The sequence below is a fragment of the Melospiza melodia genome, chromosome 6 (genome assembly GCF_035770615.1).
Source record: "Melospiza melodia melodia isolate bMelMel2 chromosome 6, bMelMel2.pri, whole genome shotgun sequence".
NCBI lineage: Eukaryota > Metazoa > Chordata > Aves > Passeriformes > Passerellidae > Melospiza > Melospiza melodia.
The window spans coordinates 74,389,238-74,407,025 of NC_086199.1; the positions used below are offsets into that span (position 1 = coordinate 74,389,238).

Consider the following 17,788-nt stretch of genomic DNA (forward strand, 5'->3'; position numbering starts at 1 on the left):
ATTCTGGTTTTTTATCCTTTGCAGAACACACATACTAGGAGCCTAGACTTCCAACATTTTGATATCCAGTTAGATTTGTAACTGTGTACTGCCAAGTTTCAGTAAGTTATAGAGCTGCTAAGTCTAGTGGTAGTCTGCACAAGCCTCTGGAACACACAGGACAAAAGCTAAGATCATAATCCTAAATTTGTATTAATAATGATACTGAATAAGCAGAATGCTCTCTATTGCTTCTTAAAACAAAGACTGGGAATAGATGGGCCTTCTTGTTTACCATCTAATAATTTATTGGAACTTTAAAATGTAGATGAAGAAATGAGTCTGAATTAAAAGCTTTGGTTCAAAGTTCTCAGTTTGAAAAAAGTTTGAACTAAATTCAGAGTATCAATCTGCATTTTGCAGGTTATTCTTCTTTTGAAACACATTATAGTAAATCCATGTCCAAACTTAAGAAGCAGAGTGTGTATTCAAACACAGACTTTAGGAACTGGATCTTTAGATCTAGAATCTAATTCCCATTATTTGGATCTGCTGAATAATAATGGGAACAGATACAGTCTTACTAGAAAATGCATAAGAAGAAGCTTTCAATGTAGCATTTGGGCTATATGTCGTCAGAAAGGCATGCACCACTCAAAAAATCTGTCTCTTGCCAATGCTAAAATGTCATCTTTCAAAGGCTGTGTGCAGACAGTCTTTAGCGTTGTTTTCATCTACCTTTTGCCAGTTACTGGGAATATGAATTTAACATTTACTGACAGTTCTATTTACCTTGATGTTAAGAACAGCCTACCCAATGTGGCCAGATCTTTTAATTCAGAAACCAGTCTCTGACATGGCTGGTAAAAGATGCCAAGAGAAGTGTGTGAGAGTGGGAAAATCCTATGATGGCTCTTCAGAGTATTTCCCTGGACACTCCAGGCACAAACAGCTTCCTGAGCAGTCACACTACTTTTGTAGAAACAAACATATCATCGTGGGAAATAAGAAAAGAAAAAAAAAGAAAAAGAAGGTGTCTTTTGAGAAGCAGAGTGGTGTACTTTGATATGAAGGCATTCCACAAGATGGCAGGATTCTGTCTTGGCAAGTCACTACAGCAGGCAACCTGAGCCTCTACAGTAGCTAATTTTTTCTTGTCATAGTCTTCATCATTAGTAATATAGCTTTCTACTTTAAACCTATCAGTGCTTTATAGCAGTGATCAAAATAAGTGGCAAACAGCTGAAAGACAGGAGGCCTCTGTTTTATGTCTCACATTTTTTTATATTACAACATTTAAAGTGCTGTATTAATGTAAAGCATTATAATTTCTCATCTGAAATTTTTATCTGCATAAAATTAGACAGAAAATTATTGCACGCAACTGCAATTACTTTAGGTGGGAGTATCAAGAGCAGTCTTTCACATTTCCTCTCAGTAATCTACTATTTGAATTCCAAACCCATGAATACAGCTATTTGTTACCCCTTGTCTTCATGATGGAGACAAGGTAACTGAAAGATGGGATGTTCCTGAAAAAGCTAGGGGGCTGTCCCTGTCACCTGCCCTGCTTCCTTGTGCTGGCCTTAATGTCTGTGTGTACAGTCCTAATGCAAGTCAGATCAACCTTAAAAGCTGATTGAAAACTAGCTGCTTTTACTCAGAGGCGTAGCTTCCAGCCAGATGAATGAGCTGAAATGACTCCACAGCCACAGTCACGGCTGTTGTAATCAGGAAAGCAGGTCAAGCATGTGAAAAGGGGCAGGAAAGTCCTTTCAGCAACAGAATAGTATTGGATAAGCTTACACTAATTGTGAAAACACACCCTTAAGTGACAAAGGAATGGTGGAGAGGATGCATCCTCAGTTCTGCCCTCGCTGACAAGAGGCAGTGGAGAGAGAGGAGAAAACCTAAGGCTCAGTTCTGAGACAAATTCAATTGAAAACTTGTGCTGAAGGATGCCTAAATCTTGCATGCATCACAGTGTAATGTCAGTTCTGACCTCAACTAAACATGTTTTGGTCTCTATTTGTACAAGAAGGATACTAATAGACCAGCTCTTTCTAGACTGTGCCTGTTTAGCTTCTGTGATAAATAAAGGCTCTGAAGTTTGGGGGAAAAAGAGAGAAAATAGGATAATTGTAGTTCCCAATAGGGTTCTCTGTGGTACTTGTTACTAAGGTTCAGTTGAGAGGAGGTGTATTCCCAGTGTAAATTTAAGTAAATTCAAATATTTCACAAACAATGATAAGAGTTTTGAATTAACTCAGAGCATGTTATGCTTTAGATTTCATTATTCTATTAAAAGCCTGAACCCTGGGGCTCCCTATAAAGGTGCTACAGCATAATGCTAATGCAAGAATGGATAAATAGACAAAACCACAATGCACAAAGTTAAGGAATTAGTAGGAACTACTCTATACATAAACCAAACCGAAGGCCTGACTTGGGGATGGAGAATTTTTTAAAAACCTATCTTGCAGACAAGAACTGTGTAATTGCATTTACTAAATACTAAAGAATAACGAAGCCCTGCATTTTATGTATAAGTGTGAAGACATCAGATGTGGTCACGGTACTTGGGCTTCTCGTTTGGCATTAGTGGGCTTTGTTATGATGAAGCATGAACACAGAATTTTCATTTCCAGTTTTACCACTGGAATTCAAATGAAATGGAGTGAAATGTGAAGAAGATTTCCCAGTAATATCACCAAGTTCAAGCAAATTCCACTGACAAGATCTGGTGTCTCCACAAGCTGTGAAAACCTGGCAGCAGGGAGAAGGCATTTGGATGTTCAGGACCGAGCAGCAACATGCTGATTGCGAGAGTGAGAAGTAAATTCTGTTAATTTTTAACAAATCAGCAGGGACACACCCACGATGACCTCGTGCAGAGACCATCTAACGGCTTAAGTTCGGACGGGTTGTGGAAGTCCATGGCCTAACAGGAAACCGAGATCCTGCCGCGTTTCCGACCGCTCCCGGCGGGGCGGGGGACACCGAGCCCAGGTGTGCGCCGCCTCCGGCCGCCACCAGGTGGCGCCCGCCCGCTCCGCCCTTGGCCCGTGTCATGCCCCTTTCCCCAGCCAATGAGACGCGGCGGGGAAGGCGGAGCTCAGAGGGCGCGGCCCAATGGGAAGCGAGAGCTGACCGTGCGGGGGCCAATCGGCGGCACACCGGTGAGTGCGCGACGCCGGGGGCCCGTAGGGGAGGGGCGTGACCAAGGGGGCGCGGGCCCTCAATCAGGTGAGGGCGGAGCTGACGGGCGGCGGTGGCGGCCAATGGTGGCGCGGGGGCGGAGCCCGCCCTGCCCACCCCTCGCGCCGCCGAAGCTGCCAGAGAGTCAGGTGGCTCCGGGATGTGCGGCGGCGGCGGCGGGAGGCGGAGGCGGGCACGGAGGAGGCGGCGGATGGGGGGGATGCGGCGGCTCCTCCACGGCACACGCTGCCTGGTCTCGCCCCTGCCCGCGCTGGGCTGAGGCGGCCCCGCGCCGGGAAGCCCCGGCAGCGGCGGCGGCACCTGGTGCCGGCGGGCGCCGGGCCGCATGAACAATAGGCGGCGGTCCCGGCCCCGCCGCCCCCCGCAGCGCCCGGCTGCTGTGGGCGCCTCCCCCTATGGAGCAGCCTCGCCATGGAGCCCCTCACCGAGCTCAGCCAGGAGGGCGCGGGCGGCGGGGAGCCGCCGGGCGACGGGCCGCTCTGGACCGCTGTCTTCGAATACGAGGCGTGCGGCGAGGACGAGCTGAGCCTGCGGCCGGGGGACGTGGTGCAGGTGCTGTCCCGGGACTCGCACGTGTCCGGCGACGAGGGCTGGTGGACGGGCAAGATCGACCAGCGCGTCGGCATCTTCCCCAGCAACTACGTGAGCAGCGGCGTGCAGGGGGGCGGCGCGGAGCTGCGCGCCCGATACCCGCCGCCCCCCGCCATACAGCGTAAGGGAGCCCGGGCCCGGACGGGGGGCTCGGCGCGGCCCCATTGCCGGGAGGGAGGGAGCCAGCGACAGGCCCGGTCCTGCCCCCCTATCGCGGGCTTGGGGTGGGTATGGGAGGGGGGAAGAGACCGGCGAAACTGCCGAGGTTGTGGGCACAGCCGAGGTTCGGCCCTCCCGGTGTCCCTGGGGAGGGGCCTGGCCCGGCCCGGCCCTTCCGTGGGTCCTGTTGGAAGCCGGTGCCGCCGCTGAGGGGGAAGGGAAGGCCCATCCCGGTGGCGAGCGGCCGTGGGAGGCCGCGGGCCCAGCCGGCGGCGGGGTGGGGGGGCCTGCAGTGGCCTTCGGTGGCGAGCGGAGGGGCTGCGGCGTCTCAGCACGCCCGGCCTGGGGCCGCCCCAGCCCCCGGTGTGTTCCCTTGCCCACCCGCGCAGGTATTCCTGCTGCTCCAGTGCCCTCCTGCCTTCCCGGCCAGCGCGCCGCTCCCTGGAAGGCAGAGCTTGCCTCAGTGTGGTGGCGTTTCGGCGACGCCGGGAGCAGTTTCCCATTGTTAAGACCTGTCTTTCCAGGGGCTGATAAATTTTCATCAAGCAACAAAACCCTGGTGACTGGGCAGTGGCGGAGTCACCAGGGCTCTGGTCATTCTGCCTTAAGAATATGCTTAAAGAAAGGTTGCTGGGAGGGAAGCAGTTGTTTCCTGAAGTGTTGATTCACTGCTAATACTTGTACAGTGTTATCCTACTTACTAACCAAAAGCTTCTTATTTCTGATTGAAAAATTTCTAAGTTGACTTGTGTTACCAGGTTCCTCTGCCCTCGTACAAGTTCTGTCCTGAAATACCTGTGAGTGAGTTGTATCCGTGTTTGGGTATCTGGGACTGTCTGACTTGACTATGTTGAGATGCTGGAGGCACTGAGGGATTGGTTTGTTTCCCTGAATTTCGGTGCAGTTTTGAAGCCTTTGTTGGAGACAGAGAATAGGGCTGTTTCATCTCAACGTTTTTTAGTCACTATGGACAATTGTGGAAAGAGAAACAACGTGGAATGACTTTCTAGATCCTGTTTATCTATCACCATTGACAATTCAGGCAAGGGTGCTTTTTTTTGAGGGGCAGAGAAAGATCTTCAGACTAGTAGGCTTTTCTAGAAAGTAAAAGAGTGAAAAGATGCTTTGTCCTATCTAGGCCGTATCTCCAAGGAGTACAACTAATAGCTTTTTTTCTTACTTTAGATTCTTCTTGAAAGCATTTAGGTAAAACTCAGTAATTTGTAGCATTGCCCTTGGGCTTGTGAAAGGAACTAGGTGCTGTTCCTTTCTTCCATGCTGCAAGAGCACTGTGAAGTTATTTTTTTCCCCACGCACAGAAAAAGCTGTGAATGAATGCTTATTAGGTTTTGCTTTTGAAGTACTTAAGGGAACCATTTCTACAGAACCTTTCGAACCCTCAGCTCCCATCCTCTGTGGGGTGTTCAAGTTCAGGCTTTGTAACTGTGGATTCTCCTGTCTTGCTGCCTCTTCTATGGCTTGATGGCTCACCAACACTTGTGGAGTTGTACCTTCTCCCTTTGTCTTTGCCTTACTCTTCCCCTGCCCCCTACAGAACTACACTACTTCTCTTCTGTCAAGTCACTAACCATACATTCTTGACAAAGTAGGATTTATTGCCCTCCCGAGGTTTTTATAATGCTTAAGGAGTATGGGGCTTCTTTTAAAAACACAATGCAGTTTGAACAGGGGTTAAAGTTGGTTGCCATTGAATTGGATTTTCAAGTTGAGTGTTAGAAATCCTTTGCAAGGAATGCAATCCATTTTTAGAGCTGATGATGTTAGTTTGATAGCTGTTTGGAACAGGAATCACTGTCTACTGTTTAATACTTCATAGTCCAGTAAGTCCAGTTTTGCAGAAGTGATGCAAAGCGTTGTTCTGGACATGCACCTCAGCACGGAACCTATTTTTACCTGCTTTTCTAAAGTTTATCTATATATTCAATGAAAATTTGGGAGTACAAGTCCTAGAGATTCTGCTTCTACTGAGAGTTGTCCTAGTTTAGCTGGTAATTTTAGCCATCCTTGTAGTGTGCTGGAATTTTGCCTTGGTGAAGATACCATGAATGATAAAAAGCAGCCTGTGGTGGCTGTCAGGAGTGGGCCAACTTGAGGGACTCTCATCTGTGCTTGGGGGTTCTTAAACACTTAAGATTGAATTAAACAGTTTAATCATATGGTCTAATAAGGGCTGATTAAACAGCACCTACTTTGCAGTTGTCAACATGGCCACTGGTTCATGGTGTACAGGCTCTGTAATTCCTCACCAGCCCACAGAGGAATGAGAGCACTTCAGTTCTTGAATTCTGTATAGTCCTGTACAACACAGCTGCCAAATGACACTGGAGTTTAGAAATGTGACAAAAAACAAGTGTTTTGCACCCTAATGTACCTGTATAACTCAAACTATGAAAATGAATAAACTAATTCAGCAGAAAATACCTTTTAAAAACCCTAAACAAAGCATTTTTTAAAAATCAGGGTTTTTTATGAATAAGCTACCCATGAGGGTAAGCTGGCCAGTTTGCCTTACAGAAGTATACATTTTCAAACTAAACTAAGATCGTACTTCCAGATAAAAGAACATTCGATGTCATGCATTGGGTTTCACGTGGAAGCTGAAGTCTCTCGGTTTTACATCCCACCCCTATTAATTGGTGCAGCCAGCAGGGATGTGCTTTTTCTGATGGAAAATGGGTGGCGGCACACAAAGTGTTGTGCTTTCCAGCCCTTCGGTTTCCTTTGCCCATCTTGTTCTCCTGCCTGCCCCTTCCTGCCGCGCTTCTCCCCGGGATCGGGGCGGATGGGGGGAAGGCGGGGGCGCTGCCCGGGGCTGTCCCGTCCCGTCCGGTGCCCGCTGCCGCCGGAGCTGTCCCTTCAGCACCCGCGGGCCGCTCGCTCGGCGCCTCCTTGGCGTCCTCTTAACCCGCGCCATGCCCGAGCAGAACACCCGCTGTCAGCAGCACCTGAACGCTGTGTCCGGAGCTGGCACCCTGCTGGTGTGGGATGCGTGTTTGTTCATTTTCAGTTTTTTAACTGACCTTGTTCCTAGAGGCAGGTTAAGTGAGGATTCTATCCGTGCTGAAATTCTATTGACTGAAGAGATAGGACTCAACATCTGATTTCTTTAGGTCTTTTACTAGTGAGAAATACAAGAGTGACTCTTTGTGTATTCTCAGTGGCAGGATAGTCTCACATTTAGAATTAATGTCATTACAGTCTTGTTCTAAAATTTCAGTGTTTCCGCTCAGAATTTACTCCTTTCATGTTTTCTAGTAATCTGTTTCAAGCATTTGAACACCAAGGTTGCTGCTGTAGGACTGAAATCTTCTTTGTTGCGCAAATCCTTGAAGCTCAGAGTGTTACCCAAAATATGTATTCACAGTAGCATAAAAGTAAATTCTCTTCATGTTCTAGAGTGGAAGAGACCTTTTCTCCTTCTGACAGACTTTCTTGGTCAGTTTTCTATCTTGTTTCCTGTTAGTCTTTTGTTCATGGAACACTAGGAAAGGCAGCAAAGGTGTCCTTATTAAACTAACTCGTAGGTTTGACTAACTTCAAAAAGTAAGCCAACTTCTAAAAATCATGTTCAGGAAAGGAAGAGCTCAGACAAAATACAAGCCTGCAGCTGTGAACAGAAGCGTTTGTATTAACTCCATACAGTTTTGTGACATAGTCTTGTACTGTAGACATACATTGGAAAGGCATTTGATTGGAATAAGGAGACTACTTTATTTAAGGGGGATCTAACCTGCTCCCTTACGTGCTTAGTTTCCGTTCTGCTAGACAAAGCAGGAGAACGATGTCAGATTTGGCATTTCAAATGCAGGAAAATATTAAAAGACTTGGTGACTTTTTGTTCAAATCTTGCATTATGGTACTCTTCCTTTAAAACTTTTTAAAATGTCATTGACTGTAATTGGTAACCATGCAAATGTCATACAGGGTAGTATCAGTGGTAGCCTTCCACTATTGAAAATGAAGCTGTGTCAACATGTTTTCGTTGGTCAGTATGTGGAATTTTATTCTACATTAGTCAGTGTTAGATGGGTTCTTTTGGCCACCCATATAAACTGTGTTTAGTGTACAGTTGTACAGGATACAATTTCTTATTGCTTTTGCTTCAGGTGCAATTTGTGTGCTGAATTGAGCCAGCTGCATCCTTTTGTGTCAGCCTGTTAAGTATAGCGGTCAGTGTATGAGAATAGGAAGTTTTTGTAACAAAAATGCAGAATGCATTAATCAAGAAATGTTTTTCTTATTGCTTGCTCTGTGCACTCAGTATATGGTTTGATCCATCTGTTTGTCACACTGTTGTTGGTTATGTCAGAACTGGTTAACAGATCTCTTGTGGGGACCAAATCTGCAAAGCCTGGAGAGGTGTGGAAGAATAAGTGTGATTTGGGAAGGACTAAAAGATTGTTGTGGCAGTTCAACAAAAGCCATTCAAATAAGGGAGAAATGGAGAAGCACATACGTTTTGTGTTTTAGCTATTTTACATATAAGCACTGTATTGTGAACACAATATAAGCTGATGAGTGTGTTTTTCATTTTCAGAATCTGGTAGTGTCATTGAGAGTTTATCCTTAAGGGGGGGTAGGGGCAGGAACATCAGTAGTAAAAGGGTTTAGCTGTGGTAAGAGAAGGCTATTCTATTGTTTTACCATTTACAGTGAGTACTTCATGCCAGTTTTATGACACTGCAAGGTCTGTTTTACCATACTATTCAGCACTAAAGGGTTGTCAGAAAGGCCCACTGCTTTCCTTTGTATTGTTTTGGTGAAAATTGGCCCTTCCTCCAAGGGCAGGGGTGAGTCGGCCAGCGTGGACCTGCAGCTGATGTGCAGAGTGCATAGTTACTAAATGCTTACATCTTTTTTTGTCTCTTTCCTAGTCCTAGAGATCGACTTCTCAGAGCTTGTTCTGGAGGAAATCATTGGCATAGGGGGCTTTGGAAAAGTCTATCGAGCTGTATGGATAGGAGATGAGGTTGCTGTCAAGGCAGCTCGCTATGACCCCGATGAGGACATCAGCCAGACCATTGAGAATGTCCGCCAGGAGGCCAAGCTCTTTGCCATGTTAAAGCATCCCAACATCATTGCCCTCAGGGGCGTGTGCTTGAAGGAACCCAACCTTTGCCTGATCATGGAGTTTGCCCGCGGAGGATCGCTCAATAGGGTGCTGTCTGGTAAAAGGATACCTCCTGACATCCTGGTGAACTGGGCAGTGCAGATTGCCAGGGGAATGAACTACCTGCACGAGGAAGCAATTGTTCCCATAATTCACCGTGACCTCAAGTCCAGCAACAGTAAGTGCTACACAGTGAACAGTCAGGGTGCTGGGATGTGGTTTTGGGGAAAAAAATCATACAAGGAAAAGAGGGGAGTCGTGTTAATTTAGTGAACCACTGTATCCTCTAATTCAATCCCAGAAGGGTTTATTTTTATGCACTATGGTGCTAGAGATTACAGGAAACATGTGAATGCTTTCAATCTGTAGAAGCAACTTAAATGATCAGATGGAAAAGCAACTGTGAATGAACCATGCTTTGCTAGTATATTCATATAGTGTCCAGGTTTTATTGACATTTCAACAGACTTCTGTATGTTAGAAAACCTTAGAATAAACTTGAACTTTAAATGTGTGTTATTCTTCCTCTTTTTGGAAGAATAAGTGCTTCTTTGTAAGGGTAAATGCTCCTAGGCTTTCATTATACTTGCTAGATTTTGCTGTATAGATGAGATGCAAGCCTGTTTTCCTTATGGAAGATTTAACTGATCCCAACAGAATTGGATTTTCTCTTTATCCATCGTAGAGCTGGTGTTGACAGAAACATTAACTCATGTGAATAAAATGTCACTCAGGACTTCACTGATATTTTACATGATGCTTTACATGATACAGCTCACCCATTAGAGAGCAAGGGAAACTTTGGTAGTTAGGATTGTGGAAATCATGGTGATTTCAGCTGCTCTGTAATACAGCTTTACTGTGTGTTGCTTGGGTGCTGTTCTTGTAGTGTGTCTCTTTTCACAAATTTTAACTTCTGAAAGTCAAACACATACTTAGAATGTTATTTATGAGTGTGGGACCAAAGTGCTGCAGTGGTTTAAAGATCATAATTTCCTTTCCCAATGCAGTATGCAGCTGTTTAGCCTTTCTATCTGCTTGTCTGTGTCTAGATGGCAAGAGCAAACACAGACCTGCATGTTGGATGTAGTGGTTTAGATTGGTGTGTTAGTATGAACTCATTGTTATTTATGGCTTGAGTTGATAAGAAGCTCTGTGAACTGGTGGCTGGGATGCAGGCATATGTTCCCTTTTGCTTTGAGGGCAGGGACATTAGCAAAGAGGTCTGATAGATGGGAATTTTAATATCTTAAATAGATTCACTAGCATTAACCATTGCAATGCTGTACATTTCCAGTATCTTCCTATGTTTGTGGTCTCTTATGTTGTGGCCATGAATTTACTTAGTTGGTTGTGGAAGAGTAAAAAATGTGTTATTAGTTTTTGTTAGTGGAAAAAAGGGAACTAAAAGAGCATTCTAGCTAGTTTCTACAGTATTGTACTTATAGTAACAAGTTTCCCATTTTGTTAGAGTAAGGCAATCTTAATGTCAATAAAGATTTCCTGATGTCTAAACCCTTCCCTTAAAAATGGCAAATATATGGGCATGGTGATAAATGTTGTAAAATTAAGAAGTTATTTGCTGCATCTGTGAATGAGGAATAATTGCCTTTCAGTGTTGTGCCTTTCCTCCTTACCTAAGAAACTATTTACTTGCTTATTTTGATAACAGGCCATTAACATTTCCTTGCTAAGTGCTAGTTGAGGTTTAGAATTATTCAGTTATTAAGATAAGTTATTTCTAAGATAAAAATCTGTCAGCTTCTAGTACTTTACTGTTTTATTTAGACCAGAGACTTCTAGTTGTAAAAGGGAAAAGCTTCAGCAAGAGAACCAGGCCAACCAGAAGGACACCCAGTGCACAGTGTTGCCAGCCAGACAGATAGGGATGCTAGAAAACACCTGGATTGTCAACAGCAAGAGTAAATGGCTCTTGTCACAAAGAATCAGCAGAGTGTAATTGTGCTGCACTGTAAATGGCCAGTGAGAAGTTGCTACATGTATTACTATAATTTCCATCATTTGGGAGGACACAAAAGTAAAGAAAGGGGAAGAATGAGTCAGAATGCCTCTGAAAAAATTCAGAGATGCTCTGTGTTTGAAGGGGAAAGATGGAGAATTTACATGGTGGTTGTGACCAAGATAGCATCAGATCTAGGAGAGAAATGATGGGTATTGGAAAATTCTATCCCAGATAAGACTGGAGCAAGCAATATTACAGTTGGGAAACTAAATGAATGTAGGAGCTGGTAGTGGAGGAAAGGACTTAAGATATTTTAAGGAAAGATTATTGGTTTGTTTTTCTCTTTTGAAATTAGATAAGTTAGTAGCCTCAGGTATGGGCTTGACACATTGCAACAGCTGTTTATTAAACAAAATGAAGTTCTTCATTCTGTGCTCTGTGGTTGAAGAGAAATTTAAAATGTATGCTATTTTAAACATTTGAAATACATGTTATTTTCTGAGTGTACCTACAGAGCAAGCATCATAAATATTAGATTATGACAATGGTGGAGCTTTTTTGTGGGGATAGGGATTGTAGGATGAACAACTTTGAGCTGCCTAAGTCATGTATTTCTTGATTATTCTGTCACTGCATAGCTGAAATCCCTTTTCTCTTATATATAATAAGCATCTTAGAAATTTCTCTGCTCTGTTTCCTGTGGAAAGCTTTTTAGTAGTTTTGTAGAGATTACTGGACTGAGTATGTTATTGCATCCTGATTAATGTATAGCTTGCATTTTGTCTGTTGTTCTGATGAACTTAGTTTTCTTAATTACCATGTATAATGGAGAGCAGGTTATCTTGTTAGCTCCGTGCTTGTAGAATTACAAGCTTGTAGCATTTCCTTTGCACAAGTTACCACCCACTAGGTGACAGGCAGTGATGTGTCTGTGGTGAGGAAAGAGGTTCTGCTGGCAAGAGCTTGGAAAGGATTCTTGCAGATGCATTTCTTACATGTGCTAAACATCTCCAAGTGCTGCAGAGCTGTCATGGCAGCATCAGCTGCATTGATCTATTGATTGCTACTGCCTACGTTAAGTAATAGATTGTGCTTCTTGTACATCTCATCTTGCCTTCAGGCACCAGCTGGGATCCACACAGTGCCTGTGAAGCTGCAGGAGGAGTTAATTTGGGAGGCAGAGAACAAGATCAGGCAGTGGGAAAGAGCAGAATTGCCTTATTTAAGATCCTTCTTTCTACTAGACTAGAAAAAAATCAGAGAATGCCTTGTTGTCAGATGTCTGCTTAGATTTAGGCAGACACAACATGCATAAGGACTGTACTTCATGATGAATCTTTTTAGCAGGTCACATTACATCTTGAGCATATCAAGTGGGCACCCTAATGCAAGTCTGAGAAATTACCCCATTATATAAGGATTTGGAGAAAACATATTTTTTGATTTAAACTGTTGTAGCTTGGTGGACTCAGTGTGTACCAAAACAACGCTCAGAATAGTTGTCAGCATTTCTGGTAGTGTAATAAAGAACATAGGGTTTTGATTACTTTGGGAGATAAGTTCACTTTAGTTCATCTGAACTGAACTTCAGATGATTATTTGAAGATTCCAGGAGATGTCTCTTTCTTGAAATACTCCTCATCAAAAAACACTTCAAATGCTATCCATCTTTCTATCCAAAAAGAGATGTTATCCATCTTTTTTGGTGAAAAGAAGGAAATTTTTTCTGTTCTATAGTTTTCTAAAATTTTTTTCTTCTTTTCATTTTCATAACTTAACATTTAATGCTAATACATTTAGACTGTAGGAAAAGTGCTTTGTATGTTTAGTACTGTGTTTGTTTGAGGAAGACTTATTGTAAATCTTGGAGGCTCTGAGGGCTGCCTGTTTTATTGTTTTGGGGATGCAATCAGGAAGTGAGTACAGAAAGGTCTTTACAGAATGAATTGTACACCTGTAATTTAGTTTTAGTGATGGTGAAATTATTTTCTTGAATCTGAGTTCAGCTGGCATTAAGTCTGGTAGACAAGTGTTCTGATGGCATTACCAACTCATATGTCAGTCATATAACTACATGAGAGAAAAAAGGTAATTTATGAAACTATTTGGTTCTGCTGTTTGTGGAGATAAGTATTTTTCTTTTATTTTGGGCATTTAAGGGATTCAAGTTATTCCATACAAAAATTAATCTTACTAATCTGACAGAATCCTCAGTGGCTGCTGCTGCTTCTCTTCATGTGGTGATATCTCCTTCTTTCCTTCTTCAGCTGCACATTGGTGAGCCATTGAGCAAATGCTATGGAATCCTTAGTAGGCCTTTCCCAATATGAAAGCACCTAAATAATCTAAATGCTGAGCTGTAAGGAAAAAAAACCACTAGAAATGCCCACTGACATCAACATGACTGTGCTTAGAATAGCTCTTAAGAGTTTCCCTTTCTTTTATCTCTCATCTGTGATTCAAGTCTTATTTCTGGCCAGAGAAAAGTGCCTGGCACATAATGCTTAGGATCAAAAAGAGACAGTCCTGTTGGTTTTAGTGAAGTATTGTAAATAACAAAGTTGGTCCTGTTTGTCTGTCAGTATTAGATATGCCAGCATTGCTATAGGAATAAAGCCAATTAACTAATACTATGGAGAGCTAGCAACAGCATATTTGATTTTTTTTTACTGTCTCAGCAAAACATGTTTGTTATTTGCACTACATTGAAAGATTTTGCTGAAGGTGTTCATGCCAGTTAGCAAAGTGCTTTTTAAAAGTCACCACGGTTGTGTTCCACAAAGTGGCACAGAAGATTAGCAGCAAAGTGACATTGCCAAGGTCAAAGAAAGAGGAAAGGACAGAGGTCAAAATAAACCCCAACAATTTTGATTCAGCCAAGTCAGTAGTTTTTCCTTTCAAGTTATTTGTAGTCTTTACCTCTCATACTTTTTGGATCACTAGTGTAAGCTTGTGATGTCCCGAGATTATTCCAAGTTCTAGCTTTCTGAAGGAATTTGAAACTGTGTTATAGCTTTGCTTATTTAATGTAATTAAGCCTTTATCTGTTCATAAAGATGCCAGTAGAGCTGACTTTCCACCTGGTTTATGGATAGTTGTTCCTGGGACTTAAAATATTCCTTGTTTTTTATTTTAATCCAGTCATAGTTGACACTCTTCTGTTGGTCTTTTCAGAGAAGGAGCAGTACTTGTAAGCCTCTTCCTCTGTCTGGCAGAGGTGTAGAGGAGAACTCTTACAAGGTCTGCTGAATGTGTGTTGGCAGAGCAGTTTGGAACTCCACACAGTTATTATTGCTGCTTCTGGTACTCCAGTGTCATTTGCTGACTAACTCTCCAATGTTGTACCTTCTATCAGAATGGATTTCCTTTGTCAGTGCAATTAAAAGACTGAGTAATGCTTCATGTAGAATATTGGGAAGCTATTTCGGTGCTATCTGAATGCTTTGCACTGGGTGAGTAGTTGGTCTGGCCTTAGTTGGATACTTCCTTGGCCAGTAAGAGGAAAAGTGGTAAAAAGGTGAAGTTTTATGGGGGGACAGGTGGTGTGAAAGACAGCAGCTGGGAGATGATGGTCACTTGTAGTTTAAAAAAAATCCAAATAGCCATAATTTTTTGCTTGTGGTAATATTATGAGGAAATTGATGCCATTAATACTACACGTTTTCACTGAAAAGAATGAAAAAAATTATGTATTATTAGTGCAGAAGATGTAAATTATGCCTGAAAATGTTGCTAATTTTTAAGATGTTAAAATATCAGGAATTCACAGAAGTAGGGTGACAGTTTCTGTGTTGTGCTTTGGTACTTTACTAGATTTTTTCTTCGTTAGCTTTTGTAAATTAGTGCAGCTGTTTTCTTCTGAGAGAAGTTTGACAGATGCTTTCATGTTGCAGTCTTGTTTTCAAGTCTTAGTAGATTTCTGAAAATTCCAAAATTACGTACATCTTCTGTAAATAGTTTTAGTTGAATATAGATTGATATCTTTACTGTTAGGTGCAAGTCAAAAATATCACTCTTTATGAAGTGTTTGATGTCCACAAGAACACTTTGGTGTCCTCCTGCTCACAGTAAGTAGTAAAAAGGCAACTTCAGCAATGGAATCTAATAGACAAGTATGGAAAGAGTACCTCTTGTTTTTTAGAAATTATTTTGTGTCTATTACATTTGAAACCCTAGCTGATAGCCTTTTTATGTAATTGAGCCACTGTGTACATTTTTGCTGGGTTCTCTCTGCTCCTAAGAAAAACCAACTTAGAGTTGTGGTATGAAGCACTTTATTCAAATTGTGCATATGGAAGTGTAGAACAGACCTAAGCGTGGTCACGCAGTAGGTGTCTGTAGGCATCCCCTGAACTCACTGTCTGACCATCTGTGACAGAGCTGTGTTCTTCTGAAATTTCTAAGGAGCCAGTTAAGGGTGAGAAGAGCCTTGTGGTATCTCTGGGAAGCTAGAACAATTCCTTAATCTCTGCTTTTTTGTTTTGGGTGTTTCTTCCACATCAATAAACTTAATTTTAATTTTGACCGACTTCTGTCAGCAGCTTCACTTTTGCTGTTTTATCAAACAATTCCATTCAGAATTTCAACATACCTGAAGCAAACTTGTTCTTGAAGCATCAGACTTAAAACACAGTCTTGCTCTTTGAAGTGATGATTCATCACCCAAGATGATTCTTTAATTTTAAGTTACATCCCATCTTGATGACTGCATGCATTTCCTTATGACAGGACAAGGGAAACCTTAAGTTGGTTGAAAGAATACAGGGCATAGCACATGGTTATAAGTAGCTGCTTTTTGGTATGTGTTTGCTTTCTGATTCTAGAATAGTTTATGTTGGTCAACTTTGATTGCCAAAAGGTTGCCAAAGTTGACTGCTAGTTGGAGTGTCTGCTAATTGCTTGTTAATTGTCCCACTGCTAATGGAAAGTCTTCCTCAGACCCGAGCTTTTTGCAGACATGAAAAAGAAATAGTGTGAAAAATGTCAATCACTTGTTTTTAAAATTTTTAAAAGTTTAATAGTAATAAAATGGCTAAAAAATAGCAACACAATTAGAGTAATAACAATTTGGACAAATTGAATTAAGACAATATGAGACAATAAAAACAAAGAGTTATGGATGTCCGGGTACCTTTTCTGGGCGTCACGAGCCCAAAAAAGGACCCCTGCTAACAAAGGATTAACCCTTAAGAACAACAGCCCATTGCATGTTCATACACTTCATACATGAGGCATAAATTCCATTCAAACACAGGATTCTGTCTGGTCGGTGTCAACTTCTTCCTTCTAATCCTAACAGCGCCTCCAAGGCAGGAAGAAGTTAGTTTCTTCTGATAAGAAGGCAATAAATTCCCTTTCTCTGAAAGATTCAGGTGTCCTGTGGCTGCTATCTCACTGCAAGCCCTTTCTGTTAAACAAAGCATCTTACATAGCATCGTTTCTATTTTAACAATTTTTATAACCTAAAACTATATTTAACACAGTACTTAAGAGAATTAATACAGCATTACTTTCTAACGCAACACATATATAATATTCATTTTAATATTTGCAAAAAACCAATCATAAAATACATGCATTTTTCACAAATAGTAACAGAAACTCATGCACTGAGAAAACAAACTATTCCAAAGCATAACAATTCAGAATTGTGTTGTTTGGTTTCATCACTGTTTCTTAAATTCAGAAAGAAGAGCTCTTGCCCACAGAAGGATAAATTGTTGTGTCCCAGTCTGTAGAATAGTCATTGTGGTGGTAATGGCAGCTGGGTGCAGCATCACTTTGGGTCCTCTTGGGAAGGAAGCAGCCAGAGGACACACAGCCTTGCTATGAAGTATTTGTATTACTGCCACACACAGCCCTTCCATGAAGCTTTCTAGAGGTGGTGTTGTATTGCTCACACATTTATTATAACACCATTTTTTATTAAAAACAAAAATACCCTCCCAAAAAAGAAAGCATTATCTTGTGCACATATGGATTTCAAATTGTCTCTGAAATTCTGTATGTGTTTGGAATGCTGCATGTCTTACGTCTGGGGTAATTTTACAGCTACAAGCCAAGCTCCCAGTTTTCTGTACATCCATCTCTGATGTGTTGTGAAACAGGCTCCTAGAAACAGGCTCCTTGTGAAACAGGCTCCTAGATTTTGGTTTGGCCATTGAGAAATATTGGGATCACCTGTTTGTATTACAGCTGGAAAAATCTAAAATGCAAGCATGGCTTCCTCCTTGCCTATGTATAGACTAATTATTAAGGTGTATAGCAGATGATAGTCAGTGTGCCAGCAGCTCCACTTACTAGTAACAGGTCAATAATTTTGCCACTAAGATTTTATTGCAAAAATTTCTGTGCTTAAATTGGAGATTCCTGGGAGGTTCCTGGTATACTAAAAAGAAATGCTACTATGAGTAGTTCCTGTAAGGATGGTCCATATAAGAGTGGTGGGGTGTATGTGGACCAGACCGTGTGGTCCACCTATCCCAAAAGCATTGCATTTCCTGTTGTTTCTCCTTTATGAGTATGGGCCTATGGAAAGATGTTAGAGAATAGTCTTTAGTTCCTTTTGACTTTGCGTTGTTCAAGGATCCTGAGAATAAGAAAAATACAATAACTTTGATTAATAGAACTTGATATGCTCAATTCTGTTTGTTGAAGTGTTGTCAGTCTTGCCCTAGGTTTATTGATTAGCTTTTTCTTTCTTTATGTAATCAGTCACATAATGTGTGGTTTTGATATGATTATGG

At 42.2% G+C, this 17,788-nt stretch overlaps 1 protein-coding gene across 3 annotated transcripts in view; it reads left to right on the forward strand.

Annotated features, from left to right (window-relative positions):
* Positions 1 to 3,589: 3,589 nt before the first annotated feature.
* Positions 3,590 to 17,788, forward strand: part of MAP3K9 (mitogen-activated protein kinase kinase kinase 9) — a 58,573-nt gene continuing 44,374 nt past the window's right edge. For all 3 annotated transcript variants that reach the window (XR_010028094.1, XM_063159206.1, XM_063159207.1), the window contains exons 1-2: positions 3,590 to 3,910; positions 8,844 to 9,257. Coding sequence is in view for 2 of the 3 variants with exons in the window: in XM_063159206.1 (XP_063015276.1) it covers positions 3,610 to 3,910; positions 8,844 to 9,257 (715 nt within the window). In the remaining variant the exon portion in view is untranslated. The remainder of the gene's footprint in view (positions 3,911 to 8,843; positions 9,258 to 17,788) is intronic.